The sequence below is a fragment of the Dipodomys ordii genome, unplaced genomic scaffold, assembly GCF_000151885.1.
Source record: "Dipodomys ordii isolate 6190 unplaced genomic scaffold, Dord_2.0 Scaffold18, whole genome shotgun sequence".
NCBI classification, from domain to species: Eukaryota; Metazoa; Chordata; class Mammalia; order Rodentia; family Heteromyidae; genus Dipodomys; species Dipodomys ordii.
Genome location: NW_012267234.1, coordinates 11,947,594 through 11,970,689, shown reverse-complemented (window position 1 = coordinate 11,970,689; position 23,096 = coordinate 11,947,594). Strand labels below are relative to the sequence as shown.

The following is a 23,096-nucleotide window of genomic DNA, read 5'->3' as shown; positions in this document are numbered from 1 at the left end:
TGCTTATGTGGTGCTGAGGAATCGAACCCAGGGCCTCATGCATGCAAGGCAAGCGCTCTACCAATGAGCCACGTTCCCAGCCCCTCCTTGAGCTTCTTTTGCTCAAGGCAAGAGCTCTACCACTTGAGCCCCAGAGCCACTTCTGGCTTTTTTGACTAGTTTGTTGGAGATAATCTTAGAGTTTCCTGCCTGGGCTGGCTTCAAACTGAGATCCTTAGATCTCGGCCTCCTGAGTAGCTAGGGTTATAGGAATGAGCCAGCAGCCCCTGGCTCCTTTTCTTTCTTTCTTTCCTTCCTTTTTTCTTTCCTTCCTTTTTTCTTTCTTTCTCTCTTTCTCTCTCTCTTTCTCTCTTTCTTTCTCTCTTTCTTTCTGTCAGAGAATATTTATGATAGCTTATGTGCTGATATAAGATGAGCTTAGTGACTATGTATGTATTTATGTATGTATGTATGTATGTATTTATGGTCCTGGGCTTGAACTTAGGGCCTGGGCTCTATCCCTGAGCCTCTTTGTACTCAAGGCGAATGCTCTACCACTTGAGCCACAGCCCCACTTCTGGCTTTTTCTGTGACTACTTGGAGATAAGAATCTCATGGACTTTTCTTGCGTTTGCTAAGCAGGCACTCTACCCCTTGGGTCACTTTGCTTTTGGTAGGTTTTTTCAAGACGGGGTCTTGTTTTATGCAAGAGCTGGCCTGGACTTTCATCCTCCTATTTGTGCATGGGATGACATATGTACGTTATCCCACCTAAGTGCTAATTATTATTTTTTTTGTCGGTGGTGGGGCTTGAACTCTGGGCCTGGGTGCTGTCCCTCAGCAATTCAGCTCAAGGCTAGCGCTCTACCACTTGAGCCACTGAGCCACTTCTGGTTTTCTGGTGGTTAATTGGAAACAGAGTTTCCTGCCTGGACTGGCTTTGAACCATATCTTCAGATCACAGCCTGCTAAGAAGCTAAGATTACAGGTGTGAGCCACCAGCACCTGGTGTGCTGGTTATTTTTGAGATAGGGTCTCGCTTCCTGCTCAGGTGCATGTCTGGATTTCCCCATCTGCCTAATTTAGACTTCATATTGTAGCTGGGATGACAGGCATGTACTACCATGACCATGCCCAGTTTCTTTCCACTGAGATGGAAATGTCGTAGTCTTTTCTACCTGGGCTGGTCTGGAACCCCAATCTCATGATCTCAGCTTCCTATGCAGATAGGATGACAGGCACAGGCCCAACTATTGGCTAAGAAGGAGTCTCACCCGCAGTACCAGGATGGCCTCAAATAGCAATCCTTCTGATTGCAGCCTCCCAAGTAGCTAGGATTATAGGCATGAGCTACCAGTGCCCAGCGGCTACATTTATTATTGTGGAATGTCTTGGCCTTTTACAAATTGTCACTATCATAAAATAATGTTGCAATATGTGTTCATAAATCTTTTGGTTTATGTCTGTCTTGTTTTTCCAACTTTTTGAATTTAGTGGGTCAGAGGGTGTGGACTTGATTAAATCTGTTCTTTCTTTTTTTTCTTTTTCTTTTGGTTGTGGGGCCTGAACTCTGGGCCTGGGCACTGTCCCTCAGCTCTTCAGTTTAAGGCTAGTGCTCTATCATTTGAGCCACAGCGCCACTTCCGGCTTTTTCTGCTTATGTGGTGCTGACGAATTGAACCCAGGGCCTCATGCATGCAAGGCAAGCACTCTACCACTGAGCCACCTTCCCAGCCCTAAATCTATTCTTAACAGAATGAGAGCACCTCTGTCTGATTGTTTTGGCAGATCATTAAAAGAGAACACATCCACACTAACCTTTGCATTTCCCTTTTGCTAGATGAAAATGTTTTCATGAGGCTGGTGTTTTGGATACACACTTTCTGTTTCATTTCTTCTCTGACCCGTTAAACCCCTATTCATCTTTTTTTTTCCAGTGTGGGGCTTAAACTCTGGGCCTAGGCACTGGCCCTAAGCTTTTTGCTCATGGCTAGTACTCTTCCACATGAGCGAAAGAGCTACTTCCAGCTTTTCTGTTTATGTGGTACTAAGGAATTGAACCCAGGGCTTCATGCATGCTAGGCAAGCACTCTACCACTAAGCCACACTCCCAGTCCCCCTACACTCTTAACATTTCTTTTTGGTAGTCCTAGGGCTTGAACTTAGGGCCTGAGTGCTGTCCCTGATCTTTTGGGCTCAGGGCTCTACCACTTGAGCCACACTCCATGTCTGGATTTTTTGGTGCTTAATTTGAGAAGGAGTCTTATGGACTTTCCTGCCCTGGCTGTCTTTGAGCCACTATCCTCAGCAGCCTCCTGAGTATCTAGAATTACAGGTGAGAGCTACCAGTGCCTGGTTCCACATTTTCCTCTAGATTTTGCTGTTCAAGTATGTGGAACAAAGGTTGTTTTCAGACCATAGTGCCCTCTAGTGGCAAAGACTGGTACTGTTTTAAAAGATAACAGCATTTGTGAAGTGCCTCAGACTCACCCGTACATTTAATAGAGAGGAATGGCACATTTCAGTAGAGCAGGAAAGAAAGTCTCTTGGGTCACCCTGGTCATTTATAAATTATGTTTTAATCTGTGCCCTCCTGGGGCTCAAACTCAGGACCTAGGCGCAGTCTCTGAACTTTTGTGCTCAAGGCTAGCGCTCTACCACCTGAACCACGGTTCCGCTTCTGGCATTTTGGTGGTTATTTGGAGGTCAGAGTCTTAAGAACTTTCCTGCCCAGGTTGGCTTTGAACTGTGATCCTCAGATCTCAGCCTCCTGAGTAGCTAGGATTACAGACATGAGCTACAGGCGCCCCGCTTGGATGACATTCTGTATGCAGAATGTAGGGAGATGTGGGTGCCGTTCCTGGTGCTCATGGGGTCTCTTTGGGTGTGGTCCACAGATCTTGGGATCCTCTTTGGCATGGCCTTGGGGAACGAGAGTTTGGAGGTGTGGCCCTTGGCTCAGAACAAGGAGTGTGATATTACCGGCTACCTGCGGGTCAAGCTTCAGTACAAGAACCGACTTCAGTACATGGTAAGCTCATGGGTACCTGCCGTGGCTCACCCCGCACAGGGTTCTGGACAGTCAGGGCCCCTCCTTGGGCCTGGGTTAGCCCCAAGGTTACCATAGCTTCCTTCTGCATCTTTCTCTGTCACGTGATTGACGTACTTGGCTTGCACTTACTGCCCCCTTCCCATGCCCCTCCATCATCTCCCAGGGCCCCACCTCTCCTCAGCCTGACATTTGAGCCCACCCCAACTTGGCACCCAACCTATGGCCCAGGAAGGGATTGCAGGAAGTCCTTCGGGGACCCCTAGGCAGGGGAGAAAAAGACCTACAAATTGAAATGTTTTGGTTTCTTTTCTTTATTCTTACTGGTCTTGGGGCTTGAACTCAGGGCCTGGGTATTGTCCCTGAGCTGCTTTTGCTGAAAGCTGGCATTTTATCACTTGAGCCACAGCTCCACTTCTGGCTTTTTCTGCTTATGTGGTGCTGCAGAATTGAACCCAGGGCCTCCTGCATGCAAGGCAAGCGCTCTACCACTGAGCCACCTTCCCAGCCCCACTTATTTGATTTTTGAGACACAATTTTTTTGTGTGTCGCCCGAGCTGGCCCTGGACTCACAATCTTCCTGCTTCCACCTTCCAAGTGCTGGGATTATAGGTGTGCACCACCATGCCTGGCTCTATACGTGTTTTTCAACAACAGCCTTACTGACATACAGTTCTCCTACTATTCAACCCATTTAAATTGTTCCACTCACTTGTGTTTGGTGTGTTCATAGAATTGTGCAATCATCACTTGTAGATATTTCTAGAACATCTCCCTCATTCCTCAAATAATGCCTTCCTAAATGCCATAGGTCTTTCCTCCCCAAAGCTCTGCGTTCATAGGAACGGCGTGTTTGCTTCGTCCCGCCCTGCCTCTCAGAGCAAAGCGAGGTGTCGTTAGTCTCATGGGAAACCTGAGCTACGTCTCGCTAGAGGAGCCTCTCGCCCTGTGGGGCTGGGCCTTGCTTGCCTCTCTCCTGTGTCAGCTTCTGTCTAAGACGTTTCTGCTTATTATTTCCTGGTTTGTTTCTGTATCTTTCTAGAAACAGTACTTCCCCATCAACTACAGGATCAGCGTGCCTTATGAGGGGGTGCTCAGAGTTGCCAACATCACCAGGCTGGTGAGGATCCCCTGGGACTGGGCCCGTGAACCCCCTAAGAGGCCATGTGGGTCTTGGCAGGTGGTGATGCCATGCACGCATCTTTCGTCAACCCCTCAATCAAGCCTGCCCCCCCCAATCAGACTCCAGGTTGTTCCTTTGGAGGGGCAGATCCCAGGGGGGAGGCGATCACAGCCCAGAGGCCTGCAGTTGGGGGTTCCATTGACTTCTCCTGTCTCTGCAGCAGAAGGCCCGGGTGAGTGCGCGTGAGCTGCGCTATCTGTGGGTCTTGGTGAGTCTCAACGCCACGGAGTCCGTGCAAAGCGTGCTGCTGGAGGGCCACCCATCCTGGAAGTACCTGCAGGAGGTGCAGACACTGCTGGTGAACGTCCAGGAGGGCCTCACGGTGAGCTGCGCGGCCGAGTGAGTGTGTGGGTCCCACAGGGGTGGCCAGGGTGTGGCTGCGGCGGGAAGAGGGGAGTGCATGGAAAGTTCTGGCATGTCTAAGGTGGGGAGAGAGTGTGGGAAGAGGAGCCTAAGGAAGGAGAAGGCTTGTACCTGTAATCCTAGCTACTGAAGAGGCTGAGCTCTGAGGGTCACCAGCCTGGTTCAAAGCCAGCCTGTGCAGGAAAGTCCAGGAGACTTTTCTCTCATTTACCACCAAACAGCCGGAAGTTGAGCTGTGACCCAAGTGGTAGAGCATTAGCCTTCAGCCAAAAAAGCTCAGGGATAGAGTCCAGGTTCTAAGTTAAAGCCTCAGCACACACACACACACACACACACTCTCTCTCTCTCTCTCCAGGATCTGCCTTAAATCCAGAAAGAGGTCACTCTGTAATTCTTCATTACATCTGCCCTACATCCAAATAGAGCTGTGCACTGGTACTGCAGAGTACTGTTGAGCTGTGGAGTTCAGGGGTTATGGGGGTCACGAGTCAGCACAGATGTGTTTCCTAGGCTGCTACAGCCTTCAGGAAGGTTGTCCCCAGCCAGGCCCCGTATTTCTCATGATGCCTCTGCTTTCCCCTATCTATAGGCCTCTGATGCCCAACTCGCTTCCATGTGCTCCCTTTTGCTAGGCATTGAGAAGCCATTAGAGCTTGGGGCCAAACCCCAGGCCCTGCCTACGTGATTTGCAGCTCAGTGTCTCTCGCGAGGCTCTTCTCTTGTCCCTTGCAGATGATGGAGTTTTCCCTGATCAGGGGGCTGGCTCCTGCCAGCAGTGGGCAGCCATGTACATGCTAGAATAGTAAGGAGGCCCCCAAGGCCTGTGCCCTGTGGTGGTTTTTCCAGTGATGGAGAAATAGACGTCCCTGTGTTGTACTTGGGTTCAGGGCAATGACTGGGTCACAGGAAATCTTGTCCTTCCGTGATCTGGGGCAGCTCTAGGCGGGGTGGCCTCTTTTTTTTTTACAGGTCCTGACCTTTCTTCCCTCACAGGATGTGGAGATCAGTCCGCAGGTAGAAGCAGTGTTATCCCTTCTGAGTACTCCAGGTCTGAGTCTGAAACTGGTGCGGCCCAAAGCCTTGCTGGACAACTGCTTCCGGGTCATGGAGCTTCTGTACTGCTCTTGCTGTAAGGAGTGCCGGGGCTTCTGGGCCTGTGTTAACATGTCCTCTGCCCCTGCCCACAGTGCCAGGCCCTTCTGGAAGCTGCGGTGGACCCTGAGCATGGTGGGGGGGGGGGAGGGTGTTAAGAAATGCTGCTGGGGTGGGGTGGGGTGGAGGTGGGCAGGCCTGACTTCTCCTGCAGTCTCATGTGTCTCTCCGGTTCTTGCAGGCAAACAAAGCTCCATCCTAAGATGGCAGGACTGTGAGGTGCAGAGTCCTCAGCGCCATGGGCCAGAGCCCCCCCTGCAGTGTGCAGCCACCCAGGTGTACCCGCCGCCCCGGCCACCCCTCACCTCCCTGCCCCTGTCCCCAGGCCTGAGCGCTAGGCCCTAGATTCAGGGCACAGGGCTGAGCTTCTTGCCCTGAGCAGTCTGGAGGTTGGCTCTGGAAGGGCCAATGGATGAGTCCCAGGAGCTGGGCCGCCTGAGCTGTCGTGAGGCGGCGGTGGGGAGGCCCCTAGGAAAGGGGGTGCCTCTGAGCCCAGCTCCCCACCTCCCTTGAGGCTGTTTCATTCCTCAGGTGGGCGGACAGGGATGGGGACCACCGAGGCGTTCCAGCTGGGCTGAGTATGGGGTGCTGGGCTGCGGGCAGAGCCAAATGCCACATCTTGCCACACTAATGCGTTTCCACTTCTTTTTATTTTTCTATTAAATGCCCACTTGTTTGGTTTGGTTTGGTTTGCTTTGCCTTTGCAAAGGTGAGCTTGGGAGGGATGGACAGCCGGCCCAGGCCATGGGAAGACAGGTAGAAAGGTTGACCCAGCCCAGGGCTGGGTCTGGAGCCTCACCCAGGGGCATCGAGAAGGGAGTTCCTTCTAGGCCTGCCCTCCTGTGGACCCCAGCAGGTCGGAGGGGTGTCTGGGATCCTCTTTCCTTCTAGCTGTCCCCAGAAAAAACAAGGGGGAGGGCAGTTCAAGAGACTCGGGTCCAGTGCCTCTGTGAGGCCTGCCTGGGTGTGGGGTGCAGGGGCAGGACGGGGCGGGAGCCACGGCCCAGGGAAGTCAGGCGGAGGCGTGTTAACTACAGTACCACTTTATTAATACTGGAATCTTCACAGTGCATTTGTTACTTGTAGCAGTGACTATTTAAATCGAGGGAAGGATGACGTGAGGGGTGGGGTGGGGGTGGGGGAAAGAGGAGAATTTGTCCAGAAACTGACAGAAAGAAAAGAAACAAAATGGTCCAGATGGGATGGAGGGAGAAGGGGGGAGGGGGAGGGAGGACTGGGGGTAGGGGTGAGGGAGAAAGGGTAAGTAGGAACCAAGGAGAGAGGCCTTGGGGTGGGAAAATAAATTAAAAAAAAAAAAGGAACAAGTTAACAACAGCACCAGAAAAGTTACTTCAGTCAAAAGACGCTTCTGAAAAGAATATTTCTCTGTACAAAACGAAAAATAAAATGAATGTAAATAAGTTCCCCCAAACCAAAGTCTGTGAGATGTGGGATGGCGGCTCGGATCCCGAGGGGGTGGGGGACGAGGTGGTCACGACAGGGGAGCAGGGGTGGGTGGAGTATGTACAGACTTGGGGGGGGCGGGGGGCCCCAGCCCAGCCTCCCTTCCCAGCAGGAGCCAAAAGCAGTGAGTTCTCTCCTGTGGGGGGGACCCCCCCCCCGCCAGGCCCAGCCACACCCCTGCCACCCCTCACACATCCCGTGTCTCAGTTCTCCATCAGCCCTCCTGGGGACCCCCCCCCTCCATGGCCCTGGGGTAGGCAAAGTGCAGCTGAAAATCCACCCCCGGGATCCCCAAACTAACCACCTGCTCCTCTGGCCCCCACATCTGAGGGTTCTGGTACCTTCTGAGTCTGGTGGGCCAGGCACTCAGCTGAGCGGTTCTCAGACCTACAGATGTGCTGCGCCCCGCTCTCTAGCAGCCTGGGGAGCCCTGCGTGGTGGTGGGGGGAACGCCTTCCGCAAAGGAATCTCTGGGACGTCGCATGCACCTGGCTGGCCTGCCAACGTCCCAGTTTATGGCACATGAGCGCCCGGGAGCTCAAGCCTGGACCAGCCCGGACGCACTCCATCCAGACCAAGGCAAGCCGCTCTCCAGACCCCAGGGTCACAGCCCCCGGAGTCCCGCCGCTTCCTCGCTACCCTGTGGCCGCCGCACACTCCCTCCTCTTGCCCTAGGCTCACATGCTTTGACCTGCTCAGGTTTGGCGGGACTCGGGGGCGTGGAGTGGGAGGCAGCCCCCCTCCCCCCTCCCCTGCCAGCCAGCGCCAGGCCCGCAGTGGGAACCACTGCAGGGTGGCATCTCCTCTGGCAACAGAGTCCAAGCCAATCTCCCCGGACTCAGTGCCAGACACGGGCGGGCAGCCCCGGCCCCGCCCTGCCCAGTCTCCTGACTACACTCAAGACGTTGGAGGGAACAAGGGTGGCCCCCCGGCTTTGGGGGGTCCAATCCCATCCTTCTCCTCCTGCCACAGGCCCAGAAGGCCTCCATCTGTCTCTCAGGCACTCAAAGACACACACCCTGTTCCACCGGCTTACCCGCCCCCCCCAGTCCTTGTCCGGGGTCAGTTCCATTTTATTATGGTCATAAAATACTCCCCCCTACCCCCCTACACCCCCCCACATCCTTTCCTGCTCCAGCCTCCAAATGCCACCAGTGAAGGTCTCAGTGTACCCAGACAATGGGCCTTCCGGAACAGCCCCTCGGCATGGCGGCTGGCCCTGTGGCCCCATGCCCTTCTAGGTTCTTCTTTGTGCTCTGCCTGGCACTTTACAGGGCAGGAAAGCTGGAGGGTCCCTCAAACCTTCCCGACGCACCCCTACATTTCCTCCCCCACGATCCCTCTTTTGGGCCTCTCCGCTCCCTTCCCCACAGGGGAGCCTGTCCTAAAACCAACCTGTTCCCCTAACCCGAGTCACCAATTAGACTTAGTCCCTTGTGGGGGGGGACCAGCCGCTCCCCAGCCACCCTGTCCCCCACGTGATGAGGAGCTTGGAGAGGCAGGGATGAGGGAGAAGGGAAATGGAGGCCGGGGGCTCAGGCAGGGAAGGGGTGGGGAGCCAGCATTCAAGGATCTGGGGCTCCGTGGCTCTGGGGACCCCAGGCCAGGCGGGACTGGGGAGGCTGAGGAAGGCTGGCTTAGCCCTTGCTCATGGGCTCAGGGTTTCCATGAGGCAGGGTCTGCAGGGAGGAAGAGGAGGAACAGACTAGGCAGGGAAAGTATAAAACAGGCTCTAAAACCAGTTAAAGGCCCGCAGGCTCCACCCTGGCGAGGTGTGTGAAGGACGTCGCGTCCAGCCTGGGTTGGAGTGGCTTTGCCTCGTCCCTGGCGTGGACTCCACTCCGGGCTGTGCTATGGCTCCGAGTGGCCGCTGTCACAGACCAGGCCACTTGCTCGCATCAGGGCCACACAGGGTGGGGGAGGGTGGCGCCATCATAAGATGCGGGGTGCCGACCTGTCGTTGGTGACGGTCCTGCGCAGCCGGACCCCTCGGCGGATGGCCACCAGCATGTCTTCGGCCGGGGGGTCGCTGGTGGCAGCAGGGGGCGGGGTGGGCGTCTCCTCGGCCGGGGTGGCTGACAGGGCTGTGGGGAAGGGGAACTGACCTTCGCCCAGGGCGTGGGCACCGGCCACCAGCTCCCCGAGCTTTTCCACCAGGCTGTGCCGGTTGGCGGCCAGCTGCTGCTCGTCGTCCTCGGCGGCCAGCCCAGATCCCACCCCCGGGTAGCTGGCGGCATCCGGGGACGGGCTGCCCCAGGCCGTGGGCAGGCTGAGGCGCTTGGGGGAGGCCTTGGCGAGGTCCGGCGCCAGGGGTGAGGCCGCCTCATCTGTGTAAAAGACACACTCCTCGCTGCCTGCCCGCGTGGGCCCTGCATAGCCAGGGGAGTCGGGGACCGTGGGGGTCTTCACGGGGACGATCGGCGGCCGGATGGGGATGGGGCCAGCGCTGGACAGGGCGCGGCGCACGGTGGGCTTGGTGGAGGGCGTGCGGCGGATGGTGGCTACGCCAGGGGGCGCGCCCGAGGGCAGCCCGGAGGCGGTGGGCAGCCCGGCGGTGGGCAGCCCGGCGGTGGAGGCTGGACGCTTGGTCTGGATGAGGCGCCGGTAGTTCTGGGCAATGTTGCTGTTGCGAGGGATGGTGGATGACTTGTCGAACTCGGGGGGGCCCTCGCTGTCCGCATCCCCGTTCACGGAGTAGCAATCGTAGTCTGAGCCTGGGGACACAGAGCGCAGTGAGTCCAGGGCCCAGAGGCCCCCCCACCCAGCTTGAGCCCCATCTGCCCAGAGTGGACCTGGAGAGGAAGCGCCCCGCTTGTGAGGGCCCGCTGTCCATGGTAGGGAGCTGGGGCTCTTGGAAGGATGGATGAGCACCCCCAGTCCTGGGAGGGCAGCCCGAAGGCCCACCTTGGGAGGGGATGGTGTCCTCGGAGCACGAGGGCGTGGTGGTCTGCGTGCTGTACCCGCTCGAGTACTGCAGGGAGTCCCGGCTGCTCTTCTGGTGCTCCAGGCTCAGGCCGCGGGTCAGCACCATGGCCAGGTCGCTGGCCGCAGGGGACACCTCTTCACCATGCTGCGGGGGGGTCACATCGCAGGTGAAATAAAGCCTCACTCCAGGCCTGCGCCCTCTGCCTAGACTCCAGGTAGCCCACGGAGTTGTGGTGGTTGGAGCTGGTGCTGGAGACCACTGACAACTGAGATGGGCACGAAGGCCAGGCCTGGTGGGGCGGCCCAGGGCGCTACCCGCCACCCACTTACCTTGGCTGCGATGGTGGCAGGGGACATGCGGGGCCGCGGGGCCTCCTCCCCACTGGGGCCCAGCGGGCCTCCACTCGCGGAGCCCGGCTCTGTGTCCCGGAGGAGTTCCACTCGGTCCTTCCTCCGCTGTAGGGTGGCGCCCAAGGGCTGCTCATGGGGGCCGGCCTTGGTCCAGTCCTGCAGGGCGTGCCAGGCAAGTCAGGGACCCTTGGCCTTGCTGCCATGCCGTGCGTGTGTGTGTGTGGGGGGGGTCAATGTGCCCGAGGCACAGGCTATCCAGGTCTGTGAGGGGCTTCTGGCTCACAGGCCAAGGCCACGGGCGTGGGGTTATGGAAGTGGTGACCCCTCTGTCCCACCAGGCCCTGGGGGCGGGACAGGATGTCCCATGTCATGGGGTCTGGGTGTCTGTCTCATGGTGGCAGATGCTGTGCGCATGCAGCTCTCTGGCCAGGCACAGCTGGGTGGGCTTGGGATGGACATCAGGTGAGAGTTGCGGGCGGGGGCAGGAGCACTGACCGAGGTCGGGGAGCTGCACTCGCTCACAGACTGGCAGGTTTCCGAGGCTTCAGAGGACGCAGAGCTGGAGGACTTCTGCCGTGCAGAGGCAAGTAGGCGGGCAGGGCAGTGGGGGGGAGAGTGCAGGAGGGGAGGAGAGGAGAGAAAAGCTGTGGTCCTAGTGTCAGCGTTGAGTGGGTGCTGTGTTAAGTCACACCACCCTGTGTCTCCTCCTAGGGTCACAGCGCCCAGTGCTGCCGTCAGCAGGTGGCAGCCTGAGCCTACAGCCCCCCCTTGCCTCGGCCCGCAGCCGCACAGTCTGATGGTTCACCACAGGCCTTGCCACCAGTGACCTGCCCATGGCCAACCAGGGACAGAGAGACACAGCTGAGTGGCACTATTTTCTCAGGAAGGGAATGCCCGGAAGTGGGGGGGAGGGAGGTGGAACGTGTCATCCTCTGCACGCCAAGCTGAGCACTCCACTCAGCATGAGGAAGCTGAGACCCGAGGATCATGGTTGTAAGTCACCCCAACAAGAGAGTCTGTGAGGCTCTTAATTCCAATTAGCCATCAAAAAGCCAGAAATGGCTCAAGTAGTAGAGCACCAGCCTTGGGCAAAAAAATGCTCAAGGACAGCATGCAGGACTTGAGTTCAAGCGTAGGAATGGTGCACACGTGTGTGTGCACACACAAACACACACATACACACACACCGAAAACACCACCACCACCACCACCACCAACAACAATAACAAAACAAATCCAACAACAGAAAAAGACTGGAAAGGAGGCAATGATGATAGAATCATTAAGCTGGGTTCAGAGCCTGGAGCCCCACGCTTAGAAGGCTCACTTGAGATCAGGAGTTTGAAATTAGGCTAGATAATATACTAATATACACCATGTCTCAAAAAAAAATCTGTAAGTTACCAGAATTAATACATCATTTTAAGAAGATTATATATACAAGGTCAGAAAAAAAACTGTATTTTAATACCAGTACTAACAAATAGGGATGTAATTTATAATAGCACCAACAAATACCCAAATAACTAGGAAAAAGATCAATGAATAGAGGCAAGATATTTACAGAAAAACTACAAAACAATTATTATAAGAACTGAAGCCTAAATAGACAGACATGCAATCTCACTTAAAATCCCCAGAAATTTTTTTTGTGTGTGTAAAATCTGACAACTTGATCTTAAAATTTATAAGGAAATGCATGGGAGTAAAAAACAGGTGATTCTGAAGTCTAACAATGCAGGAGAACTTTCCTTATCACGCTGTGAATTTTCACAGTTACAGTAATTATGATGGTGTGGTCCGGGTATAAGAATAGTTAAATTAGCTGGATGACAGAGTACGAAATTCAGACAATGGGGGAGACTGTGGGGAAGGTAATTGGGGACTTCAGTGTGCTTTTTTTTTTTTTGGAACATTTCCGTAAGTTTAAAATGATTCAAGAATAAAAATTTAAAACAAGCTAGCCTTGGTGATGCACATCTGAAATGTCAGCATTCGGGAGGCTGGGGCAGGAGGATATCAAGTTCAGATCAGAAGATCCAGAATGGACAATGGAGGGGAAAAGGAAATGAACAACAGAAAATAAGAGACACAAGGTATAGTGGCTCAAACCTATAATCCTAGCTACCTAGGAGGCAGAGACTTAAGAGGACAGCAGTTCAAGGCCAGGTCCAGGCAAAAAGTTCACAAGACTCCATTTCGACCTGTGTCTGGGCCCAGTGGCACAGGCTATCTCTGCAATGTGGGATGCAAAATTAGGAGGATCATGGAGCAGGCCAGCACAGGCATAAAGTGGGACATACCATGAAAATAACATAAGAGGGCCGGTTGCTCTGCACTGGTGGCTCATGCCTGTAATCCTAGCTACTCAGAGCGTGGTTCCAAGCCAGCCTAAGGAAGAAAGCCCATGAGACTGTTATCTCCAATTAACTACCTAAAAAAAAAAAAAGCTGGAACTAGAGCTGCAGCTCAATCATTAGAGCCCTAGACTTAAGCATAAAAACTCAGGGACAAGGGACAGAGCCCAGGCCCTGAGTTCAAAGCCCCAGGATCGACATCAAAAAGAAAAAGAGGCTGGTGGAGTAGCTCAAATGGTAATGTTCTTGCCTAGCAAGTGCAGCAAGCAGGCGCATGCGCACACATGCAGGCAAGAGAGAGAGGGGGGGGAGGGAGGGAGGGAGGGGGGAGGGGAGCTGGGAAGGTGGCTCGGTGGTAGAGTGCTTGCTTCGCATGCATGAGAGAGACCCTCGGTTCGATTCCTCAGCACCACATAAGCAGAAAAAGCTGGAATGGGGCTGAGGCTCGAGTGGTAGAGCATTAGTCTACAGCTGAAGAGCTGAGCTGAGGGACAGCTCCCAGGCCCAGAGTTCAGGCCCCGCGACCGACAAAAGAAAAAAAAAAGACAGAGACAGAGAGACAGAAAGAAAAAGAAAGAGAGAAAGAGAGAGAGACAGACAGAGACAGAGAGACAGACAGACAGAGACAGAGTGCATGCGCACAAGAACACACACACGAGACATCGAGAAAACAGGATGGAAGGAAAGCATAGGACGAGATGATGTATATTTAATTAGAATCCCCGCAGGAGAGAATAGAGAAAATGGAAGTAGGGATAAAGAGATAAAGGCTGTGGCTCTGGGTATAGCAGTGGCAGAGCACTCGCCTAATACACATAAGGTCCCGTGTTCAATCCCTAGCACCATCAAAGAAAAAAAGAAAGAAAAAAGATGCCAGATTGCATAAAGCAAGAAAACCCTGGCATATGCTGTTTATCAGAGACTCATCTCAAACATAATGATATGGTGCATTTACAAGTAAAGAGATGGAAATCACTAATACAAATATAGAACAGAGTGAGACCAGTCGGTCTCAATGGCTAGAAGGGCCCTGCAGGCGGGCAGCCTGAAGCCAGCGGGAGGCTGCTGCACCCCGCCCCCCCTTCTCCTGCCGAGCCCCCGCGCCCCCTCACCTGGCTGGTGATGTCTGAAGGCATGGGTGAGGGGGGCTTGGAGTAGGTGGCGTCTTGGGAGACGAAGCCGGAGTCGTGGGAGGAGACGCTGGAGAGGCGGGTGGTGGCGGTGGCGGCTGGCTGTGCCAGGCTGCGGTAGCGACAGGTGGAACCGGGTGAGTATGATGGCGCGCCCCCGGGCCATGGGGCTCCGCCACCCTTGGCACTGCTACTGCTGCTGGGGGCACTAAGGGAGTGAAGGGAGCCGGGCAGGGAGACATGGGGTGTGTGTGGACGGGGGTGGGGTGGGGTGACAGACGAGGGAGGGGAGAGAGTTGAGGGGCAGAGGAAGGAAAAGATCATGTCAGACGAGGAGGGCCTGAGACCGGGTAGGAGAGAGGAGCCGGGCCCTGGGGCCGCCCGTGAGCCTGCACGGGAGGGCCTGGTGCGGGGAGCCCCGCCCCCTCGGTGCCTCAGCCTGGCCTGTAGAATAGTTGTCCTTGGGGTAGACAGGGAAACTGAGTCATCAAGTTAGGTCTGGGCGCAGTTCTGGTGTCTAACCTGCCTTCCTGGTTTGCCATCCCCCTCCCATGGCATTTGGATGTGGAAGCTGTGGTCATGGCCTGTGTGGAGCGGGAGGCGGCCTTCCAGGTGGCCCCTAAACTGACCTCCACCCCACTGTGTCCCCCTCCAGGGTGCCCGGCTCTCCACGGCTCACATGCCAGGTACTGCTCCTGGCATAACCTTGTCCCATGCCTTCGCCCAGGGGTCACTTCCCGAGGTGACCCTCCCTCCCCCTGGGGATACCACCCGGGACTCTGAGTGCTGCGTTCCCTGAAGGATTCATTGGCTATATATGAATATGTACATATATACTCATTCATTTCAGAAATGAAGCTACTGCCCCTTCCTTCCTGCCAGCCCACACCCCTCTCTTGGGACCACAGACATGCTTTTCCTCTACACTTAGAAATCCTTGACCACCTCAGGAGCTATGCGAACTCTCCAAAGTAGCTGCTGGTACAGCTTTGCTGGGTGCTTCTCTAGTCCCTGCTAGGACCTCCACCCATGCTCCCCTGCACTGACCTGCACATGCTGGACTTCCGGGAACTGGAGCTGCTGGGTGACGAGGGCGGGGTCTGGTAGGACCAGCTGTAGTCTGAGCCCTTCAGGTCTTTGATCACCTGGATAGGGACATGAATGGGGGGAGGGGAGAGGCGGTCACTGATGGCACCCCTGAACCTGGGAGCCTTGTCGCTTTTCTGGGGCTTCTCAGAGCCGGTAGGGTCAGACATCCTCCATTCTCTTCCCAACTGTAAACTATGCCCAGGAGACCCCATGAACCCCCATCTCCTCTGGCCTTCTTCTTTTACTGCAACCTCCTCACTGGCGTGCGGAGAAGACACCAAGCAGGGGCCAGGGGAACGTGGGAGACGCCGGTGCTGAGGATGTATGATCACTGGCAGGGAAGCCAGGTGCCAGGCTCAAGTACCCGTGACGTCATGGGTTCAAAGCATTACTGAACCGCTCTGAGTCTCACTTTGTGAACTGGGCCCCTGCGGGGGTCTCAGGGAGAAGACCCTAGGGAGAGTGCCTGGCAGATGCTGGGCATACAGGACGTGCCTGAGGAGAGCAATGCCATGGGAGCTGGCGGTGGGGGGCTGTGGGAGCAGGTAGAAGGAGAGGTGGGCAGGAGGGCTGGGGTCTGGAGGATGGGACCCTGGCACTGTCAGCTTCGGAAGGGCCAAGCCCCCAGGCGCCCGAGCCTTCTACCCACCTGTCTCACTTTGAGATCCTGTCGGGTCCCAGGTCTCCCAGAATCCCTTGGGCAGGTGATTCTGGATACCCCACCGCGGCTGTCGGAATGTATCTGCTTTCTACTCCTAGGTGCCTCCCCAAGGTGCTGTTCCCTTTCCTCTTCCCCAGCTAAGCGGCTGGCCCTGTGTCCCTGCTGCCCCTAGCCCGTGGCCACAGGCGGGTCGCACCTGCTCGCTGGCGGGAGGCAGCTTGTGCGGTTCTGCAGTCAGCACCACCAGGTCGTCGATGATGCCCTGCAGGTGGGTGATCTCGCCCAGCATGGTCAGCTCACCGTTCTGGGGAAGCAGTAATGGAGAGCGGATGGCCCTGCCGCCCACCTGCTCCCCCCCGGAGAACATTGCGCCTCTCCCTTCTCACCCTTCTCCACTACCAGCACTGCCTGGGGCTGGCAGAGGCTGGGCCGGCACTGCCCAGGTAGCTGGCACAACCCACTGCCCAGGTCCAATCAGCACACGATGTCCTAGGACACCGCTTTCATGCCAGGAGCATGTGCCCCCTCCCCCCCCCTGAATACACCCACTGAGAAGTGAGCTTGGAAACCAAGAGGTCCGCCCTGTGCCTGTCTCATGCCCTGCGCCCGCCCCACAACCCTGGGGCCCCCCGAGTCACCAAGAAACCCACCACCACAGGTTGGAGGAAGGTGATGAAGGTGCAGAAGCGGCCCCGCTCCTCAATCAGGGCCCGCCGCACGGCCTGCTTCTCTGTCTCCTCCAGCAGCAGGTACATGTCATTGACATCCTGCAGGGCGCTGTCCAGCTGCGGCTGCAGGTCTCCTTTCCCTGCAGGGTTGGGAGGAGAGGCTGCGCTGGGGACACTGGCCTGGTTTGCTGCATCCATGGCTAATGCCTGTGGTGGCGTCCCTGGCTGGGGGTCTGGGTACTAGTGTGGGGGCCAGGGAGAGGGAGGGCACACTGTAAGGCTTGTGGAGGGGAGGGTCCCACCAGAGCAGGCAGAGAGGACAGACAGACAGACACACACACATATGCACACGCGTGCGTAAGACACCAAGCTGCAAAGCCAGCCAGGATCTAGGGTGGGCAGCTGCAGGCCCAGGCCTCCTAGGATGCCCTCACTGTTCTGGAAATGCCCTTCATCTCGTGGGGCGCGGGGAGGGGGCTGGAAGCAGGCCAAAGTGGGGCAGGGTGTAGGCCAGACCACTGGCAGGTGTGGAGGTGAGGAGGGCCAGGGCTGGGCTGGGGAGCAGGGGAGAGGGGTGTCTCAGCGTGGGCCCCACACAGCCTGGGGGGGTGGGAGGAGCGATGCACAAAGACAGCAACAGCGATACGGAGAAGCAGCAAGAGAGAGAGAGAGAGAGAGGAGAGAGGATGACAGCGGAGGATGCGACAGGGAAGGCTGTGGCCGGCACGGACAGTGGCGGAGCAGCCAGGACCCGGGCTCCCCACCCCACCCCAGCAGCCAGCTCCCCGGGCCTGGCGGACTGGCTGAGCAGAGGCCCCGGGCACGCCGGCCTGGGTGGGACTGTGCCCCAGGCCCCTCCCTTGGTGGCTCCTTCCAGGGTCCCTGGCGAGGAGGATGGGCAGGGCCGCTGACTTACCAAGTAGCTCTACAGGAAGGATGTGGGAGGAGAGGAGGAGAGACAGAGAAAGAAAGAATGTGTGAAAGACAGCCGGATGGACAGTGTCTCTCCTGGGGGCGGGGAGGGGTCTGCACCTTGCCAGGGGTGGAGGAGGAGGCTCTGTGTCTCCCAAGAGGGAGGGCCTGGGCAGCCTGGGGCGCAGGGAGCTCCCGCTCTGTCCCACCCGAGGGGCTGGATGGCTGGTTCTGTGCTGGGGCAGGACTCCTCTGCACGGAGTGAGGCTCTGAGGCACCCCAGAGGGCGGTGTGGGCGCTATGGAGGGGGGCCCGTGGGCCTGGGCCGCGGTGGGCAGCTCAGGGCTCTACCTTTGCGCGCTTTCTTCTGCAGTTTCAGAGTGTCTGACGACTTCTTCTTGATCTCGTGCCGGGCCCGTTTGTACTCTGTGCAGGGGTGAGGGGAGAGGCTGTAATGGGAGACTCCTGTGGAGAAGGGTGGGCCGCCGCGGCAGGACCCCCGCTCTACCTTTTGCGTGGTCCTTGTCCAGTTGGTTGGCAGACTTCTTCCAGTCCTCGATGCGCTCCTGCAGCGGGTTGATGAGGCTCTCCAGCAGGGCGCTGCGGGCAGGGGCCGGGGGTCAGAGCCCGGGCGGGGAGGATGGGGTGCCCTCCCCCCTGCCTGCCCACTCACTTGGTGAACTGCCGCAGCTTTGTCTCGATGCTGCGGTGGCGCATGCACATGCGGGTGAGCGCAGAGCCGATGTCCCGCGTGGCCCCTGGCGAGGAAGCGCGCGGCCGTGGGAAGGAGCCCCACGCGGGCCCCTGCAGTTCCGGCCTCGGGCCACCAGGGGGCGAGCTGGCCACGCAGACGCTGCGACCCGCCCACATTCCCCGCAGTCCCGCGGCCCGGGGCGCTCCTCCGCTGCGCAGGACCGGCCCTCCCCGGCCCTCCCCCCACCCTGCGGCTGCAGGTGCCTAGGAGGCGCCCCTTCCTTCCGCGATCGGGGAGCCCCACCGCCGGCCCAAGGGGCCAGCAAAATTCTCCTCTATTCCCGTGGGGGCAGCCCCCATTCCAGGGGTCCCTGCGCTGGAGAGACTGTGTGCACACGCCCCCGAGCTGTGTATGGCTGCTGGAAGGAATGGGGGCCCAGAGGGCAGAGTTACTGCTGAGTCCCCAGGGTTGGAGCCAGTGTGGTTGCGGGGTCAGCTGAGCTTCCCGCAGTAAGAAGGGAATCCGGGGTAACAGCCCTGTCACCCCTCACCCACCCCTGCCCCACATGCTGCGCGCCTTTGGCACCGCAGGGCTCACTCCTGCCACAGCCATCCAATTCCGTCCTAAGATCTGGACCCCGGGGTCTGATGTTCTCCCCCCCCAGCCCTTGCGGCCTCCATGCCCAGCCACACCCCTCCCCACCTCGGGTGTTGGTGGCCATGTCGGCCACTTTCTGGAAGGCATCTAGGAAGGCCACAGCAGCCAGCACGGTGGTCCTAGGGAGATGGACAGCAGGGCGGGCAGATGGTCAACAGGTTCAGGGTCCTCCTCTGCTCCCCGCTTCCCAGGGGGAGGAGGGAGGGGGACCCGGGCAGCCTCACCTCAGCTGGGAGTGCAGCTTTGTGGCCTTCGAGTTGAAGTCCTCCCAGATAGGGTAGGAGCTCTGTCAGGGAGAAGGAGAGGAAGGAAACACTGTGTGGAGGGGCCGCCCAGGGCTCTGCCCGCCCCCTCCCCACCCTGCTCCTTCCTGCTGCCCAGATCCTGGGCAGTTTTCTGAGATGGCCTTGTGTCCAGAGAGGAGGCTCCTGCGTGGTGAGGGAGGAGGGCACCCATGGCAGCACCAGCCAGGCGGATGGGTGGGCCCTGGTAACAGGTGTCTCTGCCTAGCCCTCTCGCCCCCTGATGTCAGGAAGCCCACCCAACTGTGTGCAGCTGTGGCCATGGGGCCCCTGTGCTCCCTCAGTGGACAGCAGTTCCTGTCTCCTCTGGGCTTCCTGCCGGGGATCTTGGCTGAGCTCAACGAAGGGCACCATGTTCCTCAGGCATGCTACCTAGGAAGGTGGGCACTGACCTGCTGCCACAGTGGAGGCCACTGTGTGGGCTCAGGTCTGAGGTGGGCTTGGAAGCTGCTGCTGGCAGGCTAGCCATCTCTCAGGCCCGAGGCAGTGGCTCCCAGGCTGCTGCAGGGCCTGGCCAGCCTGCCTAGGACAACCAGGCCCCAGGCTGAATGGGGCCTTGTGTGGCCAACAGAGCCACCTTTCTCCACCCCCCACTCCCCTCCCCTCCAGGGAAACAGTGTGGCCTTTATCCCAGCCTGGCCCAAGGCTCCACATTGGGAGGGGGTTTCCCAGTAGGGAGGTCCAGCTCCTGGCGACCGAGTTGTCCAGTCTGATTAAGGGGCTTTTCTGGCCAATGCACTTTCCCCATGGCCGCAGGGCCTGATGAAATCTCAGCTTTGGCCAAGGGCCTGGGGTGGAGGGGGGGGCTTGTTCTTTGAAGGGTTACCCTGGCCCAGCAGAGCCCCCGTCCTTGGCCCCAGTGGGCCCCTTCCCCTCCATGTGCAGGATGGCACTGAGGGCTGGCCTTTTCCCTAGGGAAGGGGCAAGTCAGAGCACCAGCTCCTAAGGCCTCAGGGGAGCTCTGCTCGGCTGGAAACTCAGGGTAGATCTAGCCAGTCTCTTCAGGCCAGGAGAGTCACAGGGACAGCAGGAAGGAGGGGGCAGTGTCAGAGAACCTCAGAAATTCTTCCCTCCCAGCCCAGCCAGTGTCCAGAGAAAGCAAATATTTATAAAGTGCACCAAGGTTGCAAGAAGCAAGGTTGGAAAGGGGCCTGGGAGATGGCCCCTGGCAGCCCTGAATTGCTGAACACGGCCCTGGGCCACACTCCTATCGCCTAGACTCCATGCTGCCGGGAAACCTAAGACCTTCCTTGGTTCAGGGAAAATATTGGGATGCAGGGGGTCCAAAGCCAGCTGTCCTGGCCCCTATGAGATTTTCTAGTTCTCCCAGCGGCCCCTGGGTGATGCTGGAGAGTGAATGCTTTCCCAGGGGCAGGGGCTAGCACAGGGCATGGTGAGGCCAGGCCCAGGTCATTCTCAGCAGATGAACCTGGTAGCTCAGTCTTTAAGGACTTGGGATTCTGCTCCCCATCCCCTTTGGGTCACAAAGCACCCCAGAAACAAAGAGAAGGGAAAGGCCGGAGTGCCGGGGGCCCCAGGGTGAATGTCCCTGCCTTTACCTGGCCTGAGTGCTGAGCTCCTGGTATATCACTCCCGTCCCTGCTGACCAGGTGCCCTGGTGGCTTGGCCTTGCGCCACGGTGTGCTCACCTTGGAGTGTCACAGCCATGCTGGGAGATGCCTCTTATCATCGCTTTCATTTTACTGATGGAGGCTCACTGCGGTCAAGTGACTTGTCTGAGGCCTCAGGATGGTAGGATCAGGGTGTGACCCAGTGCCTGACAAGCCACTCTCTGTCAGGGTAGAGGGATCCCGTTTGGGGGGGTGCAGGGACTGCAGCGATGGGGAAGATACTCAGCTCTGCCCCAAGCACTGGGGGATGGGCAGGAGAGCTGTCCAAGTGGACAGAAGAAACCAGCGAGGAGACCATGGTTGTGACCGGTCACAACCTGGAAGGACCCCAGGCTTCAGTTCCAGAAAAAGGTCTCTAGAAAACTCTGGGCAAGCGTACACCCCTCCGAGCCTTGGTTTCCTCACCTGTAAAATTAGGACTGTACTTGGCGCATCAGGTCAATGTGTGGCCTCCAGGGGGCACTAGCAGGCAGAGTGGCCAGCCAGTAGCCAGAGTTCGTTCTAAACCTCTCCTAGGTCATCTCCCCCCAACCCAAGCAGAGCCTGTGTCTGGGCCAGCTCCCCATTGTGGAGGCAAGGCCTCAGATTCGGACCCCATTTTCTGAGGCTTCATTGGCTTTGCTGAAGGTGTTGGGCTCATCTCTGGGTTCACTGGGCCTATGGCTTGGCTTAGGCCGAGAAGAAGGGCATGCTGGCCCCGGGCTGGTGCCCTCCTCTAGCCATCCAGCCATAGGTGGGGAACCCATCCCCTCTCCCTTGTTCTGGCCCCTGAGGGTGGGGGCCACTAGGAGAGCACCCTCGGGCTAGGAGTCTTGCTGGGAGCGGCCCGACCAGGTGAGCTCATTCTCCTTGACCCAGCACTGAGCGAAATGGCCAGAAGCTGCTGACCAGCCTCCAGGTGGCCCCCGGCCAGGGTCCCTAAACACATGCATGTGTCATCTGTGGGGACAAATCTATTTGTGGAGTCACCGCACATGCCTCCACATGTCTGGAAATCCTGCCTGCCGCCTAGCCTGCTCCGCTTGCTGTGACCCAGGCCCCAGCTTCTCTCTGTCTCATCCCAAATTCCTTGCAATCGGTGGCGGGAGGACACAGCCCCGCTCTTCCCTGGGCAGAAGCGGCTGCTGCTCCCTGCAGGGTTTGCTGGGCCACTGCCGGTGGGAGGAGGTGCGTGGACGCCCACCCTCAGCCAGCTCAGGAATGGCCGGGGTAGGTGGTCTGTCCTGTCCGGTCCCTAAACTGATCGTGGTGCCAGGCAGGGCACTGTAATGTCTACAGGGCAAATCAAGTCAGCAGCGGGCCAGCAGAAGACAGTCCCAGGGGGAGCCCGCCGCGGTGGGGGTACCCACATGCTGATAACTGCAGTCAGGCAAGTGGCTTCCAGACTCTTCCTAGAGGAGCAGGGGCTTGGCAACAGCTCCCTGGGAGGGAACCTCAACCTCTTGTCTATGTGCAAGCCTCCACCTCCAAGTACCCACAGGGCATGGCTCTGGTCACCAGAACCCTGTGGTGTCTCCCTGCCCCCAAGGCCTGGTCTGATTTGGTGATGTGTTTTTGGCAAGGGTGTGTGTGGCTGTGAGGGAGACCTTTGAGACTTCCTGTGGGGAGTAGACCTTTTCCCAGCCTGCAGTCCTGCGCCTTCATCCAAGACCAAAGAAGGGGGACAGGGAAGAGGGGTAGGAATGCTCGTTCCCAGGCCCTGGCCCTGTCATGGCAGGACGCCCTGTTGAAAACCTGGTCTCCTTGGGGGAGAGAACCCCCTGCACACACACACACACACACCCCTCCCATGAACAATGGGGGCTGAGGTCAGGGGCAGGGTCCAACAGTCTCCTTAATGACCTTGAGCCATTCGTAGGCCTCAGTTTCCCCACCTGGTGGTGGTGGGGAGACTGACCCAGTCTCAGGCACGGATGCTACTCTGATGGGGTGCCTGAGGCTGGACTTACCCAGCCTGACCTTGGGTGATGGGGGGAGGGTTGGCGTTGAGGATCAGGAGTAGGAACGGGGCTCCTCTGGTTTGCTCCACCGTCCCCCCTCTTCTCCCAAGGTGATGATACAGGCTTATCCTTGGGATGGGGGAGAGACGTTAGGGCCCTGGGGTTGTTGGGGGCGGGGCTGGGTCCTGCGCAGAGGCCGAGGCCGGCGGGGAAGGAGTTAAAGGCTCTGCTTTATTATTATGATTATTATTTTTCCATCTTCGGCGGTGACAGCATTGTCTGGGCTCCGGGGCCCATGGGAGGGGGGGGGGGACACCGGGGAGGGGGACTGTGGTGGAAGGGGGCGGAGGCCGGAGACACCTCGGACCCATCAAAGGGCCCTAAGAGTCGGCCTGAAGCCAAACCCCATTCAGGATTTGGGGGTCAGGGGCGCAGAAGGCCCGCACGTACTCAGGCTCGGGTCAGGGCGACCTGGGCAAGGCATGGACACCCCAACACGCGAGCACCCACACCCCCTCAGGCTGGCAGCCGGACTCCGGGGCGCAGGGCAGAGGCAGGCGGGAGGCACTGGGACAAGGACACCGACGCC

General features: G+C 57.9%; 2 protein-coding genes across 3 annotated transcripts in view; one reads left to right on the top strand and one right to left on the bottom strand.

The window, feature by feature from the left end:
• Il34 (interleukin 34) overlaps nt 1-6,904 on the top strand; it is a 46,455-nt gene extending 39,551 nt beyond the window's left edge. For both annotated transcript variants that reach the window (XM_013012966.1, XM_013012967.1), the window contains 5 exons: nt 2,877-3,010; nt 4,071-4,148; nt 4,372-4,533; nt 5,568-5,703; nt 5,908-6,904. In XM_013012966.1, the coding sequence (XP_012868420.1) occupies nt 2,877-3,010; nt 4,071-4,148; nt 4,372-4,533; nt 5,568-5,703; nt 5,908-6,071 (674 nt within the window). In that variant the 3' untranslated portion in view covers nt 6,072-6,904. The remainder of the gene's footprint in view (nt 1-2,876; nt 3,011-4,070; nt 4,149-4,371; nt 4,534-5,567; nt 5,704-5,907) is intronic.
• Nucleotides 6,905-6,913: 9 nt separating this feature from the next.
• On the bottom strand, nt 6,914-19,684 carry Mtss1l (metastasis suppressor 1-like). The gene is made up of 15 exons (XM_013012682.1): nt 19,589-19,684; nt 18,859-18,920; nt 18,680-18,753; nt 17,957-18,041; nt 17,792-17,883; nt 17,635-17,709; nt 17,288-17,296; nt 16,354-16,511; nt 15,900-16,007; nt 15,001-15,098; nt 13,936-14,161; nt 10,962-11,036; nt 10,446-10,622; nt 10,095-10,260; nt 6,914-9,904 (listed from the first exon to the last, which is right to left on the bottom strand). The coding sequence occupies exons 1-15, from the start codon at nt 19,682-19,684 to the stop codon at nt 9,123-9,125; spliced, it is 2,283 nt and encodes a 760-aa protein (XP_012868136.1). The 3' UTR covers nt 6,914-9,122.
• Between the last annotated feature and the right edge of the window lie 3,412 nt (nt 19,685-23,096).